General features: G+C 46.2%; 1 protein-coding gene across 1 annotated transcript in view; it reads right to left on the reverse strand.

The window, feature by feature from the left end:
• Window positions 1–162: 162 nt before the first annotated feature.
• The window catches only part of LOC110505531 (latent-transforming growth factor beta-binding protein 2), a 145898-nt gene continuing 120272 nt past the window's right edge, over window positions 163–25788 (reverse strand). The window contains exons 19-41 of the mRNA XM_036962678.1: window positions 25595–25714; window positions 22529–22651; window positions 22214–22336; window positions 21980–22102; window positions 21716–21841; window positions 21394–21519; window positions 21183–21308; window positions 20428–20553; window positions 19075–19200; window positions 18454–18573; window positions 18153–18278; window positions 14973–15095; window positions 14177–14305; window positions 5699–5833; window positions 5307–5441; window positions 3938–4129; window positions 3663–3749; window positions 2882–3010; window positions 2607–2747; window positions 2251–2424; window positions 1816–2133; window positions 1551–1700; window positions 163–403 (exon numbers count right to left, since the gene is read on the reverse strand). Coding sequence (XP_036818573.1) covers window positions 222–403; window positions 1551–1700; window positions 1816–2133; window positions 2251–2424; window positions 2607–2747; window positions 2882–3010; window positions 3663–3749; window positions 3938–4129; window positions 5307–5441; window positions 5699–5833; window positions 14177–14305; window positions 14973–15095; window positions 18153–18278; window positions 18454–18573; window positions 19075–19200; window positions 20428–20553; window positions 21183–21308; window positions 21394–21519; window positions 21716–21841; window positions 21980–22102; window positions 22214–22336; window positions 22529–22651; window positions 25595–25714 — 3260 coding nt within the window. The 3' untranslated portion in view covers window positions 163–221. The remainder of the gene's footprint in view (window positions 404–1550; window positions 1701–1815; window positions 2134–2250; window positions 2425–2606; window positions 2748–2881; window positions 3011–3662; window positions 3750–3937; window positions 4130–5306; window positions 5442–5698; window positions 5834–14176; window positions 14306–14972; window positions 15096–18152; window positions 18279–18453; window positions 18574–19074; window positions 19201–20427; window positions 20554–21182; window positions 21309–21393; window positions 21520–21715; window positions 21842–21979; window positions 22103–22213; window positions 22337–22528; window positions 22652–25594; window positions 25715–25788) is intronic.

A 25788-nucleotide genomic window follows, 5' to 3' on the forward strand; every position in this document is an offset into this window, starting at 1 on the left:
GTGTGGTAGAGAGAGAGAAAATATGAAAGAGTCAATAAGAGTATGTGTGTATGTGTGTTGGTGCGTGTGTGTTTAGGGGACAAGCGTGGACGTTTCAGTGTTTTTTGATGGAGGTTTAGTGCCAGGCCCTGTGAGAGGGCGGGGGGGGGGGGGGGGGGGGGGGGGGGGGTGAGGGTAAGGGTGTGGGGTGGTGGAGAGAAAAAGCTCCAACAGGCACACCCTCATTTCCCTGCCACTCTCTCTCTAAAGCCAGCCACTGGGACCTCTGGGATGCATTCATGGGGCTTGGCAGAGGCCTGGAAGCCAGGCAGGCAGGTGCACTTGTACGACCCCTCGGTGTTGGTACAGGCCCCGTTCTTACACAGCGCCACGTTGTCACTGATATCCTCACACTCGTTTATGTCTGCAGGAAAAGGAGACACGCAGAGTTAACTGAGGAGACCGATTTCACAGCAAATGCAGCTGTTCACGCCACACGTCCTGTGTCAGAAGTCCGACATAGTGGCCTGGTCAGTATGGGTGGTAGGATGGCTCCACAGTCAGGTGCAGTAGATGTCTGGTGACAGTGGAGGCTAGAGGGATGCCTAACTCTCAGTACTTGAAGTAAAAACTGCTTTCATCTCTCTCTCTCTCTCTCTCTCTCTCTCTCTCTCTCTCTCTCTCTCTCTCTCTCTCTCTCTCTCTCTCTCTCTCTCTCTCTCTCTCTCTCTCTCTCTCTCTCTCTCTCTCTCTCTCTCTCTCTCTCTCTCTCTCTCTCTCTCTCTCTCTCTCTCTCTCTCTCTCTCTCTCTCTCTCTCTCTCTCTCTCTCTCTCTCTCTCTCTCTCTCTCTCTCTCTCTCTCTCTCTCTCTCTCTCTCAATATTATTTGGAAGGCAGCAGCCAAATGTCCTTTCATTGTTTGCCTTCAAGTGGTTTCTATTTTCTATTATAAACTGGGTGTTTCGAGCCCTGAATGCTGGTGTTTCGAGCCCTGCACAGCTGTGGTCTATCAGACCGTATACCACGGGTATGACAAAACATTTATTTTTACTGCTCTAATTACATTGGTAACCAGTTTATAATAGCAATAAGGTACCTCAGGGGTTTGTGGTATATGGCCAATATACCACAGCTAAGGGCAGTATCCAGGAACTCCGCGTTGCGTCGTGCCTAAGAACAGCCCTTAGCAGTGGCATATTGGCCATATACCACACCCCCTTGGGCCTTATTGCTTAAATCTGACATGGGAGGTTTGATTGTAATTTCTCTGCAGCCAAACACTGCGTGATATTGCATGGCGAGTTACCTCACTAAAGAGAACCCCAAGACCTGTCTCCAAAAGGCACAAACCTAGGGAATGCTTCCTCATTCTGAAGTAGGGTTTGATCTTAGCCCCAAACCATATATCATTTTTAAATGTGGGAAAATGGAACTGATCAAAAGGTTATCTGAATTGACTCATTTCTTTCTAGGAATTCCAAAAGGAAATTATATATCTGGTAAGAACACAGAGAGGAGAGTCTGACTCTGACTGCAGGTGGACATTATGAGACACTGGGAGAGGAACCTACCGATGCAGGCCATTTTGGTGAGGTCAAGCTCGTATCCATCAAAGCAGTCACAGGTGTAACCTTCCCTCACGCGGACACACCGGCCATTCTCACAGCCGTTCAGGATGCCACACTCCTCTGCTCGCAGGCCCTCGAAGCCATCAAAGCGGTCTTATTGGAAACAGAATATGAATGAAGAAGGAGTCCCTACAGAGGTAGCATTTCACCATGCATTAGCAGTAATATTAATTGATGTGTATTTTTTGAATGATTCTTATGAGCTTACCATTATATGAGTCTACAGGGCGAGGCTGGAACTCTCTTGGCCGGTGGACAGGGACACGTAGTGGCGGCTCTATGTCTCCCTCTCGGGAGCCATAGTCGTTGGTGTTGTCTGTGAACAGGGGGATGCCCTGGGTGTCCTCTGGGTTGTAGTAGGTACCCCCAGGCCCAGTGATGGTCCCTCCTCCATAGTTGTCCCAGTAGGGGGGGACATAGGGCCCATCAGGACCCTCAACCCCAGGACCGTACTCATAGCCTGGCCTCTCTCGTAGACTGTCAGACCCCCCTCTCCTTGGCAGGTTACACACTGCTGCGTAGTCATCTGATCGAACACAAACAAACACACAGGTCAGTGTTTTAGTGAGATATGTATCACATGTCACTTCTACATTTCAACTGAATAATAACAGCATGAATGTTGACTAGCTGTGTCCCTTACCAGAGTCCCTCATGGGGCAAAAGGCACACTGTTCGCTCCAGGCCACTCCATAGAGACAGCAGCACTCCGTGTAGGTGGTCCTCCTGCCGATGAGGGGCTGGGCACACATACGCTCATCTACCAGGCCCTGCCAGCAGATGTCCAGGTGGATGTCCTCCTCAGGCTCATGAGTCTCTGTGGTTCAGGGAAGGGAGAAGAGAGGGAAGGAAGGAGAAGGGAAGAGTGATTCACAAAAGAGGAAAGGAGGGAGTTTCTACTAATTCTATGTTGTTAATGTTGGACAGCTGAATCAATAATCTGGCTGGTAACGGTTTCATCTGGATAAACTCTGAGATGTAGGAGTGTGTGAGTCTCACCCTCGGTGGTGTTGACGCTGACGCAACGACGGCGGGTGGTGTCCAGGACCAGAGGGGGACTGCAGAAACAGTCAAAAGAGCCGGCAGTGTTCACACACACCCCATCCACACACTCCTTCTCTGTCAGGCACTCGTCATAATCTGGAACACACACACACACACACACACACACACACACACACACACACGCATACGTCAACGACTGAGTCCCATAGTTGAGAGTTGGAGCAGGTTTGGTGGAACTGATTAAAGCAGAGACAGTGGGCGGCCCTTACCCACACACTCCAGCCGGATGTTGTCGTAGTAGAAGCCTGTACGGCAGAAGCAGGAGTACGAGGAGAAGTTGTTAGAGCAACGGCCATTCTTACAGATATCTGGCCCAAACATCTTACACTCGTCCACATCTGGTGAGAGAGAGAGAGAGAGAGAGAGAGAGAGAGAGAGAGAGAGAGAGAGAGAGAGAGAGAGATAGAGAGAGAGAGAGAGAGAGAGAGAGAGAGAGAGAGAGAGAGAGAGAGAGAAAGAGAGAGAGAGAGAGAGAAAGAAAGAAAGAAAGAAAGGTGACATCGGTTGATAAATTCACATACCATTCATCCAAATCACCTTGTCTTTAATATATCACCTCTAGAATCAGCCTAAACTTTGTGAAGGCCTACTGTGTCTGTAGAATCTCAATATAACCCCTCCATGTGCTGTAGCTAGCTAGACCCCTCAAATCCTGGCCCCTACTGTAAAATGAGCACAGCACCTTGCTTGAGACAGCCTTCTCTATAAGGTCAAGCTGGTTAGTGCACAACACTTGTGCTTAATTAGCTAGGTATGCAGGTATCCCGTCACGGTGTAAAGAGCTAGCTTTAAAGAGAACCATAAATTTGGTAGGAAATTACGCAGGACTTTTTTAACGGCTGCCATGGGTGTAAATAAAAGGGGAGCTGAAACAGCCATTTTCTTTGTGTTGGTACAAAGTTATGGGAGAAGGAAAAACTGTGAAACCTCAGGTATACCGACTCTTAACAGTAGCCAGTGGGTTGAGGAGACAACATGGAAGTGAAGTACCTTTGAAACTCTGCTGTTCCAGGCTGTGGGAGAAAACAGCTTGGGGCAGAAGACCACTTCCATGTGGACACAACTGGTCATACTCCTCTGGAGAAACAAATAAGAATGAATGGACAAACATACTTTCTCCTTACTGTAATAATGTATTATACATCGTGAAGCAAAAAGGAGTGAGTATATGTGAACAGTTGTATCTGAATATCTGTCTCCTAAAGGTTGATCATTCGATCCCTCTTGGGAATCTCACTCAGTCTCAAATCATACTGTAAGCTTACCTCTCCCTGGGACTGGGCAGGGGTGGATCTCACAGTCGTCCCCCCAGCCGGCCCCCACCGTGCAGCAGCACTCCTGCTTGGTGGTGTTGCGAGACAGCACGTTGTCACAGAAGTTAGCATCGTTCAGGTTGTAGTAACACTCCTTCCTCTGTTCCTCAGTGGGTGAGGCTGGCTTAGGAGGAGCATCTTCACCTGTAGAACACGTAGGGAAATCACACCTCTCATGAGGAGAAATAGATGCAGAGGGGAATAAATGGAGGGGATTTGCAGAATAAATTGTGATACTAGTTGCTACTTTCAGGGTTGAATTACTACAATAAAGACTACAGCCATTACCACTACGAATAATATGTATTGCCATCATGATATCAGCAAGAATCAGTCTACTGGCCCCATGTCTATTAGCATAGTGAGTGCCAATGTGTTTCCCTGGGTCAGGAGCTCCACAACATACAGTAGGGCAGGCAGTAGGCCTGAGTACCTTCAGCTGACACTGCTGAGGCTGCTCTTTTATCCACAGACATGGTCTCAGGCATTCACAGTTAAGCAGCGGGCTTAGCCAAATGGAAACACTGGCATGTGAGTCAACACACCATTCATTCTCACATGATTGATTACCACACGTCAAAAGCAAACAGCGGAATGGGGTCAAAGTACACAAGGCATACTTGGGGTTTAATACAGAACGAGAACAAAAACATCCCCGTCGCGAGCATGCTGCTTATTAATGTAAATATGGCTCGCTTGTGTGTACATGCCCATGTCAAGCTAAAGACAAGCCAATGCCACAGACTCAAGGTAAGTTTGACATTGTATTTCAGTAATCTGTTTACAGTGAACACTGTTAGTGTTTCTGAGAGAGATCTTTCCATGGCAGTTTTGTCAATAGCTATACCTTATCCTTGTTTGTCTTTGGGGGGAATTTGACTTAGGGAGATTTGACTGGGGAGATTTGACTGGGGAGATTTGACTTGGGGAGATTTGACTGGGGAGATTTGACTGGGGAGATTTGACTGGGGAGATTTGACCATGAGTGAGAGCTTGGAGTTGTGCTCTGAGCACAGCAAATCAATTCTGTAAGGGATGGCTGGAATAGTTTTCCTGCAATTTGTTTTTTGCAGACTTGAACTGCAATGCATTTATCCTTGTAGGGATAAAACATGACTCTCCATTCATCCAATAGCATGGAGTCAAACTCAGCAGAAAGGTTGTCCAATAGAAACATCTACTACAGGGAACATGCAAACCACTCGCTAGTTCCCCAGATGTCATGATAATATGAGATGCCTCATTAAGACAGTGAAAACTCAATCCCGCATAGACAGAATGAACCCTTAAGTCCCATAAGTCCCTGTGTGTGGTGTGTTACCCTGCGGGCGGCACTGGCTGGTGATGGGATCAAATTCCTCATTGTCGCTGGGGCAGATGCACAGGAAGCTGCCATCCACATTCTCACACAGGGCCTCTCCACACAGCGCCGTGCTCATCTCACACTCGTTCACGTCTGCACAGGACGGGGATGGGGGGGTAAATTTACACACACCGATGCACAGCACGTACATATGCACACTGACAGGCACGAGTGGGCTTACACACACACACACACACACACACACACACACACACACACACACACACACACACACACACACACACACACACACACACACACACACACACACAATACAGTACATACTGCACATTGGTATACAGTCACTGACCATGCTAACCAGTGAAGTTTATCATTTAACAGTTACTTACCCACACAGCTATGGGCCCTGGCATCACCAGGGGGGTTGCTGTAGCCCTGGTCACACTGACAACGGTAGGAGCCATCTGTGTTCTCACAGAAGCCATGGTCCCCACAGATGGTCTCATTCACACACTCATCAATATCTAAACAAGAGAGCACCCAAAGGTGAGCATAACATAATGCATTCCAATGTTTATCTTCTACGCATGTATAACTGTACTATTTCAAGACTGGCTTGCTAATGACCGTGTGTTGTAATACTAAAATAAACACTACTACCGCTACGACTTACAATAACAATAACCATCATCATAACATGTCAAACAGAGAAAATGAATACAGGAAGAGAATGGGATAGTTTACAGCTTCGTGGGGACCCAGATCATTTGATGGAACCCATTCTGCTGACCCCGAAGGCAATCAATTAAAGAGGTGAAAGGTCTGTAAGGGCTGCCTCTCAGCATGTCTACTCTAAGGTTTCCTCTGTTCTAAGGGTTCCTCTGTTCTAAGGGTTCCTCTGTTCTAAGGGTTCCTCTGTTCTAAGGGTTCCTCTGCTCGAAGGGTTCCTCTACTCTCTGCCCTAAGGGTTCCTCTGTTCTAAGGGTTCCTCTGCTCTAAGGGTTCCTCTACTCTCTGCTCTAAGGGTTCCTCTGCTCTAAGGGTTCCTCTGTTCTAAGGTTCCTCTGCTCTAAGGGTTCCTCTGTTCTAAGGGTTCCTCTGCTCTAAGGGTTCCTCTGCTCTAAGGGTTCCTCTGCTCTAAGGTTCCTCTGCTCTAAGGGTTTCTCTGACACACACACACACACACACACACGCGCACACACACACACACACACACACACACACACACACACACACACACACACACACACACACACACACACACACACACACACACACACACACACACACACACACACACAGATCACAATTGCTGCTACCAGATTCTTATTTACTATTGTTAATACTGTACAATTTAAACACTTGCACCCCCTTCCCTGATACATGTGTACATATTGGACTATAACTTGTGCCTTCCTGTATTTTACTTATGCTAAAATGCCTATTCTATTCTGTATTTTACTTATGCTAAAATGCCTATTCTATTCTACTGAGCCATTTACTTCATGTTCGTATTCTTATCTTTTATTATTTATTTTTGTTGTTTCATTGTTGAGAAGGAATTTGCAAGTAAGCATTTTGTTAGAAAGTGTATACCATGTGTATCAGTGGAGGCTGCTGAGTGGAGGACGGCTCTGAAATAATGTCTGGAATTGAGCTGTGGAATGGCATCCAACACATTGAAACCATTTGTTTGATGTATTTGATACCATTCCACCTATTCCGCTCCAGCCATTACCACACGCCTGTCCTCCCCAATTAAGGTGCCACCAACCAGCACAAGCATTTCGCTACACTCGCATTAACATCTGCTAACCATGTGTATGTGGCAAATGAAATTTGATTTGATTTGATTTGACCTCCTGTGATGCGTATCCTGTACATACAGTACGACTAATAAAACTTGAAACTTGCTGGGGTCTATGGAGTGAGAAGTTCTTGTCACCCACTTACTGGCCCAGTGAGGTCTGAGATGATGTAACAACATGGGACTGACTGGCTTCCACATCCACATAAGCCACTTGAGAGATATTTTGTCCAAATGGCTAGGATAGGATTTCCATTTGGCTTGAATGAATGTACAATTTGTCCAACAACTCTGACTGGTCCACATTGTTTCCTATTTTAATCAGTTAACCTATTTTGACTTATTTTACATCTTACTTTTATAATTCCAAAAATGTGTCGCATGCAACAAATCTAAGCAGGAGGGCTGATCTGGGCTCATTCAGAAGATGTTTTGGTTTAAAAGGAGGGAGAGGCCGATACCTGGAAACCATGTGCAGCCGCTCGCATGCACAGCCATATATCATAAAGCATGTTTAATGAAGTCAGGGGAAAGCCTTGTTATGTGTACATTTGGATGCGTGAGGAGAGGTAAAGCACAGAACTTGGTTCTGAGTTCTGGTTCTGGTTAACACTGAACCATATAACACTGATTGATTCCCAACCACCCTCTGTTTAAATGTAACATTTGTTAGCAATTTCTTACATACATCATTTAGTATTCATTGGAGTATGGTGCATGGTGCAGAGGTCAACGACAGACAATGTTAGAGAGGCCAGGCTGATTATAATTGTTTAAAAAAACATATGGTTTGATCACACTTCAGTCATCTGCGGTTGTTCTCTGGTCAATCACATAAACCGCTGGTCAACTTTAACCTGCTTATGCACTGACCACCTTCCAATTCACCAGGTTCTGTGACACACAAACAACCATTATTATGTTCCTACATCATCGCTTATGTTATCGCGTGCTTCCTCTAGAGATCACAGAAAGTTAAAATGCGCACAAAAGCCACATTCAGCAGTGTTCTCTTTTTTTTTTGGAAGGGCACCTTTGTTGCGGAATTTGAGGGAAGTTTGCCAAGTTCTCCTTTGTTAGAGACTCCATGCTGTGTGTGTTCTTTTCTAATTAGAATGAAAATGGCTGAATCAGCGAAAGAGAATCTTTTACAGGACATTTGCAGTCGTGGGGAAATGGAGGAGTATTTGGTATTATTTTCTCTATATGTTACAAAGTTATGGGCATGACATAATGACAGGAACAGTAGACAGTAAAGTATAAATCACCTTCATGGCATCTAATAGCCCTGTGTGTCTTACTAAACATGCTAACACATCAATTGGAATCAAATGGAAATACAGTTGTGCCAATGATTCATAACGTTAGTCGATTTGCTAAGGAAAAAAGAACTGACATTCACATATTGTCTAGCAGCAATTTATTCTGTCTCCTAGCTCTCGTAAATGCTGCATCATTCGGGGAAGGAGAAGAGGCAGCCAGAATGACTGGATTAAGCAACCCATTCAGCAGGGATGGAGAGGGCTTGGCTTGGGCCCTTGCTGTACAGTTACATTACAGACAACTGCATTCTGGGAGACCTGACTGTCCAGCCACCCCGAAGATGGTCCAAAATAGTGCTTCTAGTGATGTCAGCCAAATGGCTCTGACACGATGAAGACAAAAGTTGACGTGGGGACATGAGCCACCAAAATACAAACGTTGTGTTTACAAACTCAGTAGAAGGGGCCGTTATCAAAAACATGTAGTTGTTTCCCCATTAAAATGTTCACTTATTTAAATGTTTTAAGTAGCTATAGTCCCTCTGCACCGTCTGGATTTTGAGGACTTGCTACAGACTAATAGTAATGGGAGGTGTATACTGTAACACTGAAGAACATTTCAGCATGTGTGAAAAGCTGAAGTGGGGTTTGGGATTGTCCGTGTGAGTAAAGCAGACAGTTGGGAGGTCTCTCAGGAAGGTCATCTAAACTCTCAGCTGCCCCGCGATTGTCATCCATCTGAAACATGGAAGCAATGTTTCTTTTTCCACATGTGTAGCGGCATATATGACGCTATCGAACCATCATCCCAGAAAGGAAGGGGACATTGCTTTAATGGTCTTTCCATGGATGTTCTGAAGCACTGGGACTGACAGCCTTACTAAACTCTTCAATTAATCTGTCCAGTCAGACCGTGAGCATGTTAATCACATGCTAAATGGCCTGTGGGAAATGCATAATGTATGCTCTAACTCTAATAATACAGGCACTGTCAGTAACATACAGCAACATGAACACTGACACAGTACAGCAGGAAGCTGAAACCCCTCTCCTACACTTTCCAAGTCATGATCACCGTAGTAACAACAGGAAGCATGTGAGACGGAATTGCTCGAGGGGGTGGATTTGAGGTGGGGTGAGAAGTTAACTTTAGATGGGAGTTTCTGAGCGGATGGGCCATCTCCTCCATTACCCCCACCCCACCCCCGTCTCTCATAATGGTCTGACCCAGGAGCCCCTTCCTGAGTGTAAATCAGCCTGGGCCGGTAATGGTTCAGGCCAGATCAGGTGAGCATGTTAAGTGAAGGTCTCGGTGCCGTGTTGTAATGTGGAGCACATGGTGGGCCTGTGTGGCTAGCTGACTGTTGGCACACCCTCCACACTTCTCCCCTGTGTTCCCTGGTTCCCTGGGAAACCCATGGCCTGATTGGACCCATATGCAGGCCAGGGTTATTTGACACATAGGATTAGCCAGGGATGAGGAGGGATATTTATTTTACAGGAGCGTTTTTCTCTGTTTCATCTGTTGTTTCATTCCCCAGCCGAGCCCGGCCACCTCCAAGATGAAGCCGTGTTTTATAACCTGTGTGTACTATGCCCATTCCCCAACATAACCCTACATCTGGACAACAGTGTGCTAAATGTCTTTTCAAACACATCACATTTCCATACATTCGTGTAGGAGCTTGAAGAGAGTTTAATAAAGACAAGTTGTAGCCACACAAAATGTATAGCCAAAACGCCGATCTGCAGCTGGATCAAAATGAGATACGTGTTTCTTTTCCAACACAAACACATTGACACGCACACACTGTTTTTCCCCATACAGTACCCACAGTTTGTCTCTATAGGCTGGCGTAGCAGGGATGAGTGAACAACTGAAATGGGCGGAGGTAGAGCGCATTTGCAGCTTAAGACTGTTTCCCCCTTTTGTATTATGACCACAAAATGAGTTTGGCGAGCAGAGCCAAAGACAACCGCCACCCCATCGGAGTAAAAATAAAACAACGCCCCTCGAAGAAATGGCAAATTACAGTGTCTGGCCTCATATTTGATGATTTTTACAAGCAGACATAAACGCCTCAGAGTAATTGAGCTCCCTCCCCAGACACTTTATTGGGGTGACGGCAGCATCTCTCATAACCTCCCATAATGCCCTGGAACAAGTGGCCATTGTGCTGAGATGCTGAGCTGTGGAGGGGAGAGAGAGAGGCGAGAGGGCTTGGTCCTCAGATCAGCGGGGGATGGAGGGGAGAAGTTCTGAGTCAACATCTGTGCTGCTTTGTGTGGATGTACCGAATATATGTCCCAGGAAGATGCTGGGGAGCCTGGAAGAGAGGAGGAGAGGCACCAGAAAAGAAGTGAGGAGAGAACGGGTCAGAGATGGCCATGGCTGGCTGCACCACTGGAACTGACCAGAGAGGCTGGAGCTATTTTGACTTGGACTTGGGCTGTTGCCTTTGAACAGGTTCAGCCTAAAGCGTGTGTGGGTCATGGCCCACAATGTGTGACCTCTATGGTCAAACTGTTGTGAAAAAAACCTTGTTGGTGGTTAGATAAGTGAGAGGAGACAGTTACACAACAACATGGCTATTGTGGGCGCCTAATGCAATAACCAGCAGCACCTATTTACATCACACAACTTATTCAGACTATATTGAACTGAGCCTATGCGAGCAGGAGACAGGCCAAATTGATGGTAAATGGTAAAACAGGGGAGGCTGTGAGCAGCTGTTATGGATCTGGCCAGCTCTCACAACAGGCCCTCCACACTGGGATCCAGCCACACAACATCATGGTCTTCAGAAGAGAGAGGGACACACCAAGCCAGGCTCTGTCATCGGCCAGGGTGCTGACGCTCAGCTAGGCTCTGCTCTCCACTGTGAGTCAAATAAAGAGGCATGGCGATGAGAATATAACAGGCTGCTTGACGTTCACCACATCTCAACACCCTCTCTCTCTCTTTCAGGCCACCCCATCTGGGGCTCTTTCCACTAGATCATGCTATCACAACTCTCTCCCCTTCAGGGCTGGCCCTGCCGGTTTGGAAGCCATTTTGATATGAGCAAATACTTGGCCTGTATGTTTGTTGAATGTCAGATATGCCTCATATAAAACCAACTTAATCATGTAAGCGGTAAGCGAGAAGTTTACGGTAAGCGAGAAGTTACGGTAAGCGAGAAGCAAGCCGGCAAAGGCGAACAACAGCGCCAGCCATGGCCTATTCAACCTGCTTAGAAAACGGGTGTGCACCAGCATTAATCAAACACTCTTCTGTATATAGTAAAATGATGTTCATCTCTCATGGACACACATACACAAACTGATGGTCTGTCCTTGCCAGTAAACACATAGGCGCTCTTGTTTTCAATTGTCATAGAGACGGTGCTCTTCTGTTGTTTTTGGACTGATGTTATAAACTGTCAAAATAAAAAACTTGCACACTCCATGAATAATCTCCCAGCAATTTAATGGGTATTTACCAATGTTTGTGCATCACTGTGTCTTCCTCAGGGTAATGTCATGAATACTTGTACCAGGATATGTAGACACACAGTGCAATTAGTGTAACCAATGACATTAGTGAGGGGTGTGTCATAATGATTAAGTTAATTAAAATTAATCAGTGAAAATGTTTTAAAAAATTGTATATGGCACATTAAATATACAGTCGTGGCCAAAAGTTTTAAGAATGACACAAATATTAATTTTCACAAAGTCTGCTGCCTCAGTTTGTACGACGGCAATTTGCATATACTCGAGAATTTTATGAAGAGTGATCAGATGAATTGCAATTAATTGCAAAGTCCTTCTTTGCCATGCAAATTAACTGAATCCCCCAAAAAACATTTCCACTGCATTTCAGCCCTGCCACAAAAGGACCAGCTGACATCATGTCAGTGATTTCTCGTTAACACAGGTGTGAGTGTTGACGAGCACAAGGCTGGACATGACTCTGTCATGCTGATTGAGTTCGAATAACAGACTGGAAGCTTCAAAAGGAGGATGGTGCTTGGAATCATTGTTCTTCCTCTGTCAACCATTGTTATCTTCAAGGAAACATGTGCCGTCATCATTGCTTTGCAGGCAAGGATATTGCTGCCAGTAAGATTGCACCTAAATCAACAATTTATCAGATCATCAAGAACTTAAAGGAGAGCGGTTCAATTGTTGTGAAGAAGGCTTCAGGGCGCCCAAGAAAGTCCAGCAAGCGCCAGGACCGTCGATAACCAAACCAGAGTGCATCTGCACGCACAGTGAGGCAAAGACCTTTGGAGGATGGCCTGGGGTCAAGATCGTTTGGGGCATCCGGAAAAAAGCTTGTCCGGAGAAGACAAGGTGAGTGCTACCATCAGTCCTGTGTCATGCCAACAGTAAAGCATCCTGAGACCATTCATGCATGGGGTTGCTTCTCAGCCAAGGGAGTGGGCTCACTCACAATTTTGCCTAAGAACACAGCCATGAATAAAGAATGGTACCAACACATCCTCCGAGAGCAACTTCTCGCAACCATCCAGGAACAGATTGGTGATGAACAATGCCTTTTCCAGCATGATGGAGCACCTTGCCATAAGGCAAAAGTGATAACTAAGTGGCCCGGGGAACAAAACATCAATATTTTGGGTCCATGGCCAGGAAACTCCCCAGACCATAATCCCATTGAGAACTTGTGGTCAATCCTCAAGAGGCGGGTGGACAAACAAAAACCCACAAATTCTGACAAACTCCAAGCATTGATTATGCAAGAATGGGCTGCCATCAGTCAGGATGTGGCCCAGAAGTTAATTGACAGCATGCCAGGGCGGATTGCAGAGGTCTTGAAAAAGAAGGGTCAACACTGCAAATATTGACTCTTTGCATCAACTTCATGTTTTTGTCAATAAAAGCCTTTGACACTTATGAAATGCTTGTAATTATACTTCAGTATTCCATAGTAACATCTGACAAAAATATCTAAAGACACTGAAGCAGAAAACTTTGTGGAAATTAATATTTGTGTCATTCTCAAAACTTTTGGCCACGACTGTATTATGCTATTGTTATCATATAGAAATATAATGGAATATTGTACATCGTATTAGCATCAACGTACATTATTGTTTCATTCAATTTCACATAATAATTTTGTATTTCATTACATGTAATCTTTTGGTTCAACCTTACAGATGTTAGACACAGATTTATCGGTCATCTACACCCATCCCGGACCAGGTGACCACCAGAACGGGTGTCTCAAGTTGCAGAGACCTGAGGAGGTTGAGGGTCGGAGCGGGTGGCTGGATGGGAGGGGTAGGGTGCACCGTACGTCCCATCAAACGACAGCCTTGCCCCACTTAGAGAGGGGAACAGCTGGGATCAGGTTACACCCCTGGTCCCTGCCAATAGGGCTCCATTAGCCCCATTGTCTGGAGGATGAGACCTGGCCCTATTATCAGACAGGCCTCAAACACTGCCTCGGATGACACTGCTGCTCCCTTTCTAAATGGCCCAATTTCAGGGTCCACTTCCCCTTTCTATGCTCCCCTGGCCAGGAAGGCCCAGTGCACTTGATAGCGTTTGATTCACACGAGCCTCTTTGTGTATGCGTGCCAGAGTGATATCAGTATCTCTGTATGGTGGGGGTGAGCTGGGAGGCTATCGAGATAATGCAGAGTGCTTCTTTCAGACCACTGCCCTGTCCTCTCCCGCCCCAAGGTAAATGAGCAGTGAGGCTGATACTCGGGTGCCTTCAGCTATCCATTAAGTAAGTACATTACCTGTTGACTAAGCACAGTGCCTGTGTGTCCACTCTGACTTACCACAGTCTGGGTTGTCCTGTCCATACAGGCCAGGCTGGCAGCCCATGAAGCATCGGTATGAGCCAATGGTGTTCTCACAGCGCCAGGTGCCACACACTGAGCTACCAAACTCCTTACACTCATTCTGATCTGTGGAGAGAGACAGAAGGTGTTCTAATGTCATACACATATCAATCCTATCCTCCACCTCTCACAGCAGCATGGATCTCCAGCATGAGTAGGGCCGGCCAGGAGCCCTGAGATAAACATGTGCTTATGTCATACATGCATGCACACGCACACATGCACTGACACACAGCAACCCCACTCCTCACAGGCAGCACAATAGCTCCCCCAGCATGAGTAGGAGGCCTGTGGTGCTGCTCAGCAGCAGCATGGCCAAGAGCAATATTTTGGAGCAACTGAAAAACGTGTGAAGGAGCAAAGGGAGACGTTCCAGAGGGAGAATCACCTCCATCCTACAATGGGTTAATTCACCCCACAAAGGGGAGATGGGAAGGAGAGCTCCAGTCACTTGGAGCTCTCTTACGCAAGGCTACAGCCAGAGGAAAGCCTCTGAGCCAGGATTGGACTCTCTCACTGAGGGAACGTCACCACTGAAACCAAACTGATTACAGCTACATAATCGATCATAGGCAACGTGTCACACCGTGGTGCGAACTCTGGTCTAAATGGACCAGAACATTCTATTAACTCTGCTGAAATGTTGTGAGAATGTAGTTTTTCAGCTGGGGCAGAAGCAGTGGCTTGTTGTGGGAAGAGTGAGGGAGGCATGAGGTTGGTAGAGTGTTCTTACCCTCACAGTCGGCTGTGTCTACAGAGTACTTGAAGCCAGTCTCACAAAGGCAGATGTAGGAGCCATCCGTGTTTAGACACTGACCATGGGAGCACACGCCATCCTTGCTGCACTCATCAACATCTAGAGGAGAAAGGAGGATGAGAGGGGGGAGAGAGAGAGTGAAAGAGAGAGACGAGGGAAGAGTGCGACGGAGAGAAAAAGAGACAATGGGAGAGGAACGTGTGAAAGGCAATGATTGTTAAGTTTTCTTTGTTGATTACAGTCTTGAAGTATTATCTCCTTTGGTACAATATGAATCAGTCCACCCATTGAGAATCTCATTCTCTTTTAGCATGAAGAAAAATGATGTGTGCAGTCAAGGGTTTGTCTGAGAGTAAGATACACTGCCCATTTGGAACACTTTACTGTACTGGCAAACAGGAAATATTTAAAAAAAAACGATGTACCTTCCCAGCAAACCAGAATTTGTTCTAGGCAAGTTCCCAGAACATTAGTTAGATCTGGCAAATTTTCTCATAACACAAAAACTGTCCAGTCGTGCTGATGATTATACAACGAGGGTTGATGATTATAAAACAAGGGTTGGTAATTATACAATGAGGGTTGATGATTATACAATGAGGGTTGATGATTATACAACGAGGGTTGGTGATTATAAAACGAGGGTTGGTGATTATACAACGAGAGTTGATGATTATACAACGAGGGTTGATGATTATAAAACAAGGGTTGGTGATTATACAACGAGAGTTGATGATTATACAATGAGGGTTGATGATTATACAACGAGGGTTGGTGATTATAAAACGAGGGTTGGTGATTATACAACGAGAGTTGATGATTATACAACGAGGGTTGATGATCTTGCTGTAGATCTGAAGATTGCAGGTTCAATCTCACATATTCTTTAACCATGTTCTTTTGAAGGGAAAAAAACGGTGATATTGAAGCTCAGATATAATCTACTAGAAGAGAGGATGTCTTTATTTCATTTAGATATAGAAGTCCAGGCAGAATTTAGATTTAACTGTAGAAAATAAAACATTCTGTAAAAATGTACTGTTTACACACCCGATATAATTCCTAATTTGAGAAGCTTGATATGGTCCCAGCTATCTTATTTTTCATTAGCTAAGAAAACAAAGTGATCCTAGATCAGCCCTCATAGTCTTGGATACCTTGTAATTATGGCCCAGAAGTAGGTAGCATATAAAGAGTCTGGGCAAAGTGATGGTGAATAACCCAGTTAACAGTATATCCCTGGGTTAGTTATGTCTAACAAGGCTAACGACTGACCATACTGCCATGGTTATATACTGAAAAAATACGATTTGGTTATCAACAATTTACTTTTAATGTTTTTCGGATGTTATAATCATAATGTTAGATCAAATCCTTACTAAAACTTAATGGGAATCTTAGATAATGTCCTGGGATTGTTCCCGGTTTGCTGGGTTAGCTATTGGTCTGGGAACATTCACTCCGACTAGTAAAACATTTATAATGATGGCTTTATGCTTGATTAAATGTAGATTGGTGGATAATTGCCACATTACAACATAACTTACCAGGTATTTGGACTGAATAATAAGTGGGGGGGCAAGGCAGAAAAGCAACAAAAATAGAACACGAATGAAAAGCCCCTCTTCTTCTGCCAAGGGCTGATAATGAGACAAATCTCTCAAGGTAGATAGTAAACACATGTATGGAGGTACAGGGAACAAAACAGTCTGAGAAGTGCCTAGGTAAACACCTTAATGTATGTTCCAGTTTAATAACTATGTGATTCCATAACAAAGCATTTATAGCAATGATTTATCTCAAACAGAGCTGAATGGCAGGTTATACTAGATTGACAAGTGATTAGTTCATCTTTGTGATTTATATTAGTCCTATGTCCACTGTTGAGTCCCAGACAGTGAAAGTGCCCATAGCCCTGTAAGCAACCATCTATTCAGCCAGTCCAACTGTGTTCCAACCAGAAGACCAAACACTTTGGGCTCCCCCTCCTTCCCATGTACCCCCTCTCCACTCCCTGCAGGGCCCATGGCAGAGAGGCCTGGCTTTCATTGTGTCAGCGCTGCACACACAACAGCAGACGGCATGAAAATATACCCAGCATCTGATTTATAGGACAATTAAAGGGAAATATTTGCTGTGGCAGAGGGCCAGGGGAGTGTGCAGGTTGGGTCTGCCTTGCTCACTGGTGTGGTGCTGTAGTACATGGCCAGGGGACATCAGGGAGAGCCCAGCCATCAGTACTGGGTACTGGGAAGGGGATGCCTAGCCTGCTGAGTACGTATGGGGCGGTAGGTAGCCTGGCGGTTACGAGCGTGGGGCCAGTAAACTAAAGGTTGTTGGTTAGAATCCCCAAGCTGACTAGGTGAAAAATCTGTTGATGTGCCCTTGGATAAGAGTGTCTGCTAAATGACTAAAATGTAAATGAATGGCTGGAAGAGGTCTCGGGCCCTCATAACCCCCTCCAGGATCCTCTACCCCCAGAGAGTGGCCCTGCTCTATGCTTACCTGCTTCACATCACTCTAGAGGGATAACATGCTCAGTGTAATGCCCAATGTTTTTTCATCCAGGCTATGCTAACTTTAGGTACCCTTCAGCAGTAAACTATACCAGAATCAATAATACGCAGATCAGACATTTAGCCTGAGTTATGTTCCCTTCATATTGATTCTCCCAGAGGGTTCAATTCCTCTGTATTTTGACAGCTAATGCTCCAGAAGGTTTCAGTGAAAGGCTAGCTAGTTCTCTTGCCAACAATTAGGAGCAGCATTTTCCCCCCTCTGTTGTGACCAGGGCAATGGGTGCGGCTGGAATGACATCAAACCTGGTCCAGTGGAGCTGAGAGAGGGGGAGCAGTGAGACGGTTGATGTCTGGCCATGGCCTGTTAGAAACAATGGCTGTGTTTTATGACTGCTGCCTAACTGGTCTGGGGAACAAGTGGACACCCAGGCACCCCAGAGCAGGAGCAGGGGGGGGGTGTCAAGGGGGAGAGGGGTCAGCCCTGAGAGAGACAGGGTCAGGGAGTACAAGCTGCCCTCTACATGCACTGTATGCCCTCACCCAGACAGGAGCGGGGCTTGTGGCTTGTCCTAATTGTGGTAATACATTCAAACAAGTTGGTAGTTAGTTATAAACAGTATATTTTGTTCTCTCTCACCTTGGCAGCCAATTCCATCTGTGGTGCCTGTGGTGTATCCATCAGGGCAGATGCAGAGGTAGGAACCCTCTGTGTTTAGACAGTCCCCATCTCCACAGATCCCCCCAGACTGACACTCATCCACATCTGTAATACATATACACACACACAGAGGCAAACATGACAACATGACAGGCTAATCGGATAGTTAATCAAGGACAGTTCATCAATACACACACAGCTGAACAGGAGAGGACGTCACCCCCCCCCCCCCCCCCCCCCCCCCCCCCCATCCTAAGAGAGAGGGTGTGAGTGTGTGTACCTCTGCAAGATGTCCCGTCCACCATCTCCAGGCCCGATGGACAGGAGCAGCTGTATGAACCAGGGTTGTTGGTACACTGTCCTGCCAGACACAGACCGCGGTCCTCACACTCGTTGATGTCTGCCGGGGGACACGTAGGGAAAACAGACACACACAGTGCGTAATGTAGTGTGACACATTCCAACCACAGCTGGGAGGTCATTAGGTCTTAATCCAAGTGGGTCCTCAGTTTGTCCTCCAAATAAAGCGGCCAAAACTTCAAGGAAAGTGTCACAACCTACCACATGAATATACATTATTTTCATCTTTTACATCAGGGAATTATGACGACTCAAATCGCATCTACTGCAACGGAGGCTGGTGGCACCTTAATTGGGGAGGATGGGCTCGTGGTAATGACTGGAGCGGCATCAGTGGAATGGTATCAAATACATCAAACACATTGTTTCCAGATGTTTGATGCCATTCCATTTGCTCCGTTCCAGCCTCCACTGATCTGCAGGTACTCGTCTACCACGCAGAGTTGTGACTGACTACAAATAAAATCATCAGCAGAAGAGGTGAACTTCCCGCTGGATTGAAGGGTCATTAGAGTTTAGTCCCAAGTAAAAAAAGTAGTACCTTCACAAGTGAGCCCATTGGGCGCCCGCGTGAAGCCAAGGTCACAGGTCATACAGGAGTAGGAGCCCTCTGTGTTGCTGCAAACGCCCATGGGACAGACCCCTGGGGACAGGCACTCATTTATGTCTGAAGGAGAGAGAGGGGGGGGGGAGAGACAAAGAGAAGAGAGATGGAGACAGAGACAGAGAGAGAGAGAGAGAGAGAGAGAGAGGAGAGGAGAGGAGAGGAGAGGAGAGGAGAGGAGAGGAGAGGAGAGGAGAGGAGAGGAGAGGAGAGGAGAGGAGAGGAGAGGAGAGGAGAGGAGAGGAGAGGAGAGGAGAGAATGAAAGAAAGAGAGGAGAAAGAGAGGAGAGAGAGAAGAGAGATGGAGACAGAGGAGAGAGAGAGGGATAGAGAGAAGAGATAAAGATGGAGACAGAGAGGGGGAAGAGAGAAAAGAGGGAGAGCATCATAACATGAGTGAGGTCAGATCTAGCCTAAGGAGCCAGTCTCTCAGTCTGCCTCTGGCCTGACAACATGACTCATGACTGAATACAAGGAGCCAGTCTCTCAGTCTGCCTCTGGCCTGACAACATGACTAATGGCTGAATGCAAGGAGTCACTCTTTCAGTCTGCCTCTGGCCTGACAACATGACTCATGACTGAATACAAGGAGCCAGTCTCTCAGTCTGACTCTGGCCTGATAACATGACTAATGGCTGAATGCAAGGAGTCAGTCTCTCAGTCTGCCTCTGGCCTGATAACATGACTAATGGCTGAACGCAAGGAGTCAGTCTGCACGTACAGTAAGCAAAGCCTCCTTTATTAGCTTGCACTGACAGTGCTTTATTAAAAAGGGTGGAGAGAAGTATGCGGGACAGGCATCTATTCCAAAACAGCAAGCTATTACAGGTGGTGTATAATTACTGTATCAACAAACACTCATGGCTCTCTGTTATGTGATCATTGGAAATTCCTTGCTCTGGTACAGATTGTATTTCTTACAGGGGAAATAGTGAAGGCCATTGTTAAGTGAATGGAATGGCTTTTGGTTTGCCTGTGGGTCAACAGAGGAGTTCCACAGTTTGTGCTGGCTGCGTAGGAGCTGGGGAGTGGTTGGTTTCATTTCAAATTAAGCCGTTAATCTTTCCCTGGCATGAAGACATCCATTAAAATCCAATCAAAGTCTGACTTGGACTTGTTTTCAGGATTTTCCCAGGGCAAAAACATTTAAAAAAAGGAGATCTTCTTCCTAGTCTCGATCCACCCTTCCATTAAATGACATTAGAGTATGAACTGGATCTGTGCTGTTCATCTTGGGGAGAAGAATAGGAGGGCGGAGGTGAGTGTGTTCCAGAGGTTAGACAGTCTTACCCTGGCAGTGGGAGCCAACCTCAGACAGGGTAAAGCCAGTCCCACAGCTGCTGCAGGAGAAGGATCCAGGACTGTTCCGACACAGCTGGCCTGGGCACACGTTAGCCACCAAGCACTCATCCACATCTGAACAACAGGACAGAGAAACAGAGAGAGAAGGCCAGTGAACTACATACCTGAACTGTAGCAGAGGATAGAATGCCTGGTGGAAAACATGACCACATGCCACATGTAATCATTTCGATCCGTTTCTAATTGATATGGCATAGAGTTCCACTGTCAACACATCTATCTCTCCAGCTGATCTATCAGTGGGACAGGCTGACTTCACTGTGTTTTATTTGAAGCCCATGTCTCTTTCTTTTGAACGCGGATCAGATGGATGGTGCCAGAGGGAGAGGGATGCAGGATCCAGTTATGATGTGATGTCTGGGAGGAGTATTTTGGGATCTTTAGCTAAGGAGAGGGGCTTTGGGTCCAAGCCGTCACACCTGACATCATTTACAGACAACCTGAGCCTGCTGTTAACAAAAGGCGATGTGGGAGAGAGGCCTGACTGGACTCACGCGGGGCCCAATGGGGGCGTTACCTGGCACACTCACTCACATCTGTCACAGGCAGGGCAGAGATCAGAGCCTAACATGCTCATAGAGTACTCGGTAACACATGGCCTGCTAACGCACACAAATGCACAAACCCAGACACGCACGCACACACCAACTCACATGTACGCAGGAAATGCGTCCAAGACTCACCATCACACTCCAGCCCATCCTCAGTCACTCTATAGCCTGACCCACAGGTGGTGCAGGTGAAGGAACCCTCAGTGTTGGTGCATGTTCCCCTGGGGCACGTAGTGGGCAGCTCACACTCATCAATATCTGTAATACACCAATATGGTCGTTTAAGTAAAACACCACTCCTTTGATGGACCATTAGATGTGGTTTCAGGGAGAATGGACCGACCTTCACACAGCTCTCCGTCTAGGGAGACGCTGTAGCCTGAGGGACAGGTGATGCAGGAGAAGGAGCCCTCAGAGTTCAGACAGATCCCATTAGCACACACAGACCCAGACTGGCACTCATCAATATCTGGAGGAGACACCAGACCAGCACAGACATTAATTACTATTGTCAAACAAACTTTATACAAGTATTGTGTTACAGTTCTAAGACACACCTAGATCACAGTAACAGAGACAGATATACAGTTGATGCACGCAAAGGGCATCCTTTACAGAAGGCGTGGGTGAATGTTCCAGCTGGGGAAGGCTTTGGCTGGACTCACCCTCACACCTCTGCCTGTCCTGGGACACCCTGTATCCGTCTTTACAGCGGGTGCAGGTGAAGGAGCCCTCTGTGTTGGCACACACCCCTCCCAGACACACGTCTGCCTTGGAGCACTCATCCACATCTGGAATAAAATGACAGATTGACATGAAGAATGAACAGTAGGAGGCTACACACTGTCTGAAATGCTTTATCTGTCTATGGTGGATGATGATCCTTCAGTGTGTTGCCTGAAATGCCAAAGGTTGTACGGGTTTCATACCTTCACATCTCTGTCCATCCGCTGATCGCTGGAATCCAGGTCGGCAGTTCTTGCATGAGTAGGAACCTTCGGAATTGGTGCAAATTCCCGCGGGGCACACAGGTGTAGCACATTCGTCAACATCTAATAAAAACAACAACGAGGCATTAAAAGAGCCATAGAGAGCTCAGAGCTCGAGGAGAACAGCAGCATGCCGTGAAGGGTTGTATTCCACACATCTAATCTTTTACAGACCTTCACAGGCCCTGCCGTCAGGAGCGCTTTGGTAACCAGGGTTACAGCTGCACCTGTGGGAGCCATCCAGATTGACACACCTGCCATGGAGGCAGGCTCCAGGGAGCAGACACTCATCCACATCTGGAGAAAAGACCGTATGTTGGAGGACCTTGTTAAACCACCACTCCTCCTCACTGTTAACAACATTTATTAAAACCCCCTGGGCCTCAAAGGCTTCTTCAGTAGCACCATTTCCGCTTCAGAGAACTGTTTATTTTAATACCGAAACTGGAGAATGAATGATGTGGGACTTATGTTTTCACAAACAAGTACCTTGGCAACTGCTGTTGTCCAGAGAAGCCTGGTATCCTTGGTAACAGCTGCAGCTGTAGGAGCCCTCGGAGTTGACACACCTACCGTGGGCGCACGCCGATTGGTCCAAACACTCGTTGACATCTGAGGGTCAAGACAGGTCACCAACATTGAGGTCACCACGCACAAGGACACATGAGTTTCACTGTGACAGATTTCAGACAGTAAAACACCCAGAACCCACAACATGATTAGTTGGAATATACTGTACCCTGTGAATGTTTGTTATTATCTATTGCCCCGCCTTAATCTTTCCAATTCATGCTCTAAGTCAATACTCATGACAATGTCAAAAGCAAGTTATTTTTGTGGAAGAAATCATACAGAAATGTCGTTTTAGTGGACTCCAAAAGGCATAAAACAAAGACTATATTTCATGGCTCTCTAAGAATTTGCCAGGCAGCTCCTTCCTCTGTGCGTGTGATAGAGAGCATCTGTGTGTCTGTGAGTGTGTGAGTGGGCAGAGTACAACTCTCTCAACACAGTTGTGTGGGCAGGTTCAGTGTGAGGTGAACGACACAGTAGAAACAGAGGGCTACTGCACTGAAAACATTCAGTGGAATACAGGCAGGGCTTTGTGTGTCTCGTCTCACGACGGCTCTAGCCAGACGTCTGTCAGTACGGCCCAAAACTTTGTTTCTGCAATCTCCTGGCATCTCTCAGTCCTCTACGATAAGCCCGACATGAGGCTGGAGCTGTTCTCTCTATCGCACAACCAATTAGGCTTATCCACAACGCAGCCAATTGGGCTCCAACTACTGTGCTACAGGCAATTGACTGAGGCAAACACTGGAAACAAACATAGAGAACACACACGCTGCTTGCATACATGGTCCCCCGTTTTAGTTGAGTTCCATCACCCATGTGGATATTAGTGGGGGTTTTGAACCAACTGTATTTAGCTCCTCTGTTCCACCTCATTTCCAGAGGAAGTGCAACTCAGCAGCTAGTCATACTCCACATCACAATATAGAACGCTATGAGTGCCTTGATTGTATTTGTTTAAAGACCTACTAGCAGAAAATAATGGAGCCCATGTAGTGTTTTCTTTGAAGGGAAAGTAATACGACTGGAGTAATCAAAGAGCCTGTAAGGTCGAGCCTTCTTCCATCCTAGGAGTCATTGGGAAGAAGTTGTAGAACGGACCAGAAAACCTGCCTGGATAAGTTCACCTTTCACAGGCCAGCTCAGTCAGGGAGGACTTGACCTTTACACAATAATCACCTCAGACGCTAAAATATACAATATTCTTCTGGAGGAGGTGAGAAGGAGAAGATGTCACAATACCAGCCTGGAGCATCTTACGTAACAGGAACACCTCAAGGTTGGGTGGGGGTTGCTACACTGGGACGTTGGCTCGTTCAGCATGCTACAGACCTTGTATAGTGTGTCATGCATTGTGTATTGAAGCCCTATAAACCCTCGTAGTGGTTTTATAGTATAACAGTGGCAGTTATATGGGTGACTAACCACAGCCCTTTTTGTCTGACAGGGCCTTTTAACAGTTGGGTAATATTGACCCCTTGACCCCTTCATACATCTCAGTCATCACTCCAGTCCTCTCCCCTTGACCAAGTAATAAAGACATAGCCCCGCTGGGCTCCACTGCAGAGGCCGGAGCCATCCAAAAATAATAGGCTGTTTGTTTAAGGCTGAGGCCAAGGGAAAATATTTTGACTCTCACAAATTGAAGTATTACAAACAATCTTTTACAGCAGCAGATGATATGAAAAGATCAGCAATAACAAGGGTGATATGTTTAACCCATAACAGTCTAAGCACTGTCTAAGCCAGAGGGGGGGGTTCTACTAAGCTATATGGAATTGTTTTAAGAAGGTCATACAAGGATCATTTAGCTATTTCATTTAGAATTTAAGTATGTTTTTTAATTTTTATTTGGCCTTACTGCTATTAGCCCATACAAACACATTGAATAACAGATTCACTACACGGAACAACAGATAGTCCCCCCAAAAATAAAAAATAAGTTACAGGTCTGTGAGAGCCAGAAATCTTGCTTGTTTGTAGGTGACCAAATACTTATTTTCCACCATAATTTGAAAATAAATATATAAAAAATCTTACAATGTGATTTTCTGGATTTGTTTTCTCATTTTGTCTGTCATAGTTGAAGTGTACCTATGATGAAAATTACAGGCCTGTCTCATCTTTTTAAGTCGGAGAACTTGCACAATTGGTGGCTGACTAAATACTTTTTTGCCCCACTGTACGTGTTCATGAGAGTCTCACCTTTCCACAGAGGGGTCATATTAGTGTGTGGCCCAAATCGTTCGGACGCTACAGACGATATTGTGAGAAGACCGGTTTGGTCTGACAAACATCTGTTACCTTTCACTGCAGATGCGGAAGTGAGACATCGGCATATTAAGACGCATCCAATGTAAAAAGATTTTTATGGAGATTTTTTAATTATGCTCATAAAATTTCAGCGGGGGCGTGGACATCGACTCTAGGGGGTTGAACAATATGGGTCTGGCCCTGGGGGCTAGGGATTGGCTGATATTACAAAAATAATAGAGCGAGGGAGAGTGAGGGAGAGAAGGACCTAGCCTATGAGTCACTAAATCACTGCCCACGCTATGAGAGAGCCATCACTCAAGCCCCGCCAAGGCCTCTCCTGCGAGCGCTGTGGTTGGGGTGCTGTGGTAGTCCCCTGCACATAAAACATCCAATATTAACCCCTTTGAAAAGAGTATAACAGCATGAAATACGTTTTCCACTATCCTTAATGACTCCAGCACTTAGAGCAAAGCCATAAGTGAAAAATCTAATTCAGACAGTCCAATTTGGTTGCAAACTGTAGAGTATCAGGCCTGTCAACATGTCCTTAAGACCATTCACGGTTGCACTGATGACATCTTATTGGTCATTTCTGGTGTTGCCAACTGTAAGCTTTGCTTACGTAAAGTGTGCCAGGCAGGCTGGGGGAATATTATCAAATCATAAAGAAGTTTAAGAGGGAAACCCAGCTCATTTCCAGGCATGGCCCCTGGAGGCCCATCTTACCCAGACATCTCCCGCTGGCAGCCCTGAACCCAGGGCCACAGGCCTGGCACTGGAAGGAGCCTGGGGTGTTGACACACCTTCCACTGGGGCACGGACTGGGGCCCTGGCACTCATCTACGTCTGGCAATGGAACAGGGGAGGGAGAGGAGAGAGTGGAGTTGAGGAAATACCATTAAGATAAGCCTGGATCTAGT

This window comes from Oncorhynchus mykiss, chromosome 25, assembly GCF_013265735.2.
Source record: "Oncorhynchus mykiss isolate Arlee chromosome 25, USDA_OmykA_1.1, whole genome shotgun sequence".
Taxonomy (NCBI): domain Eukaryota; kingdom Metazoa; phylum Chordata; class Actinopteri; order Salmoniformes; family Salmonidae; genus Oncorhynchus; species Oncorhynchus mykiss.